This window comes from Myotis davidii, unplaced genomic scaffold, assembly GCF_000327345.1.
Source record: "Myotis davidii unplaced genomic scaffold, ASM32734v1 scaffold586, whole genome shotgun sequence".
NCBI lineage: Eukaryota > Metazoa > Chordata > Mammalia > Chiroptera > Vespertilionidae > Myotis > Myotis davidii.
In genome coordinates this window covers 831,528-831,831 of record NW_006296809.1, presented here as the reverse complement: position 1 = coordinate 831,831, position 304 = coordinate 831,528, and the positions used below count along the sequence as shown (strand labels likewise).

The 304-nt window shown below is 68.4% G+C and overlaps 1 protein-coding gene across 1 annotated transcript in view; it reads left to right on the top strand.

The window, feature by feature from the left end:
- Positions 1–304, top strand: part of CFAP74 (cilia and flagella associated protein 74) — a 42,657-nt gene that overhangs the window by 20,242 nt on the left and 22,111 nt on the right. The window contains 1 exon segment of the mRNA XM_006772562.2: positions 42–171. Coding sequence (XP_006772625.2) covers positions 42–171 — 130 coding nt within the window.

Here is a 304-nt window from a genome sequence, read left to right as displayed (position 1 = left end):
GCAGCAGGCAGCCGGGCGGGGCTGCGGGGCGTCACGGGGAGTCACCCACGCCCTGCCCCTCACTCGGGTTTTGTTTTTCAGGTCGAGAAGGACCTGGAGGGAATGATCTGGTTTCTGGCGCAGACGGGCCGGTTTTCCGTCCCCCTGAAGTGCTCCATCAAGCAGTGCTCTGTGCGTCCCAGGCCGAGTGGAGGGGGGGAGCGTGGGGGGGGCGGTGTTCCATCGGGGTGTTCATGGCGCCGCCCATGCCCTGAGACACACCCCAGGCTGGGCGGAGCCCAGACCCAGGGCCCAGGGTCAGGGA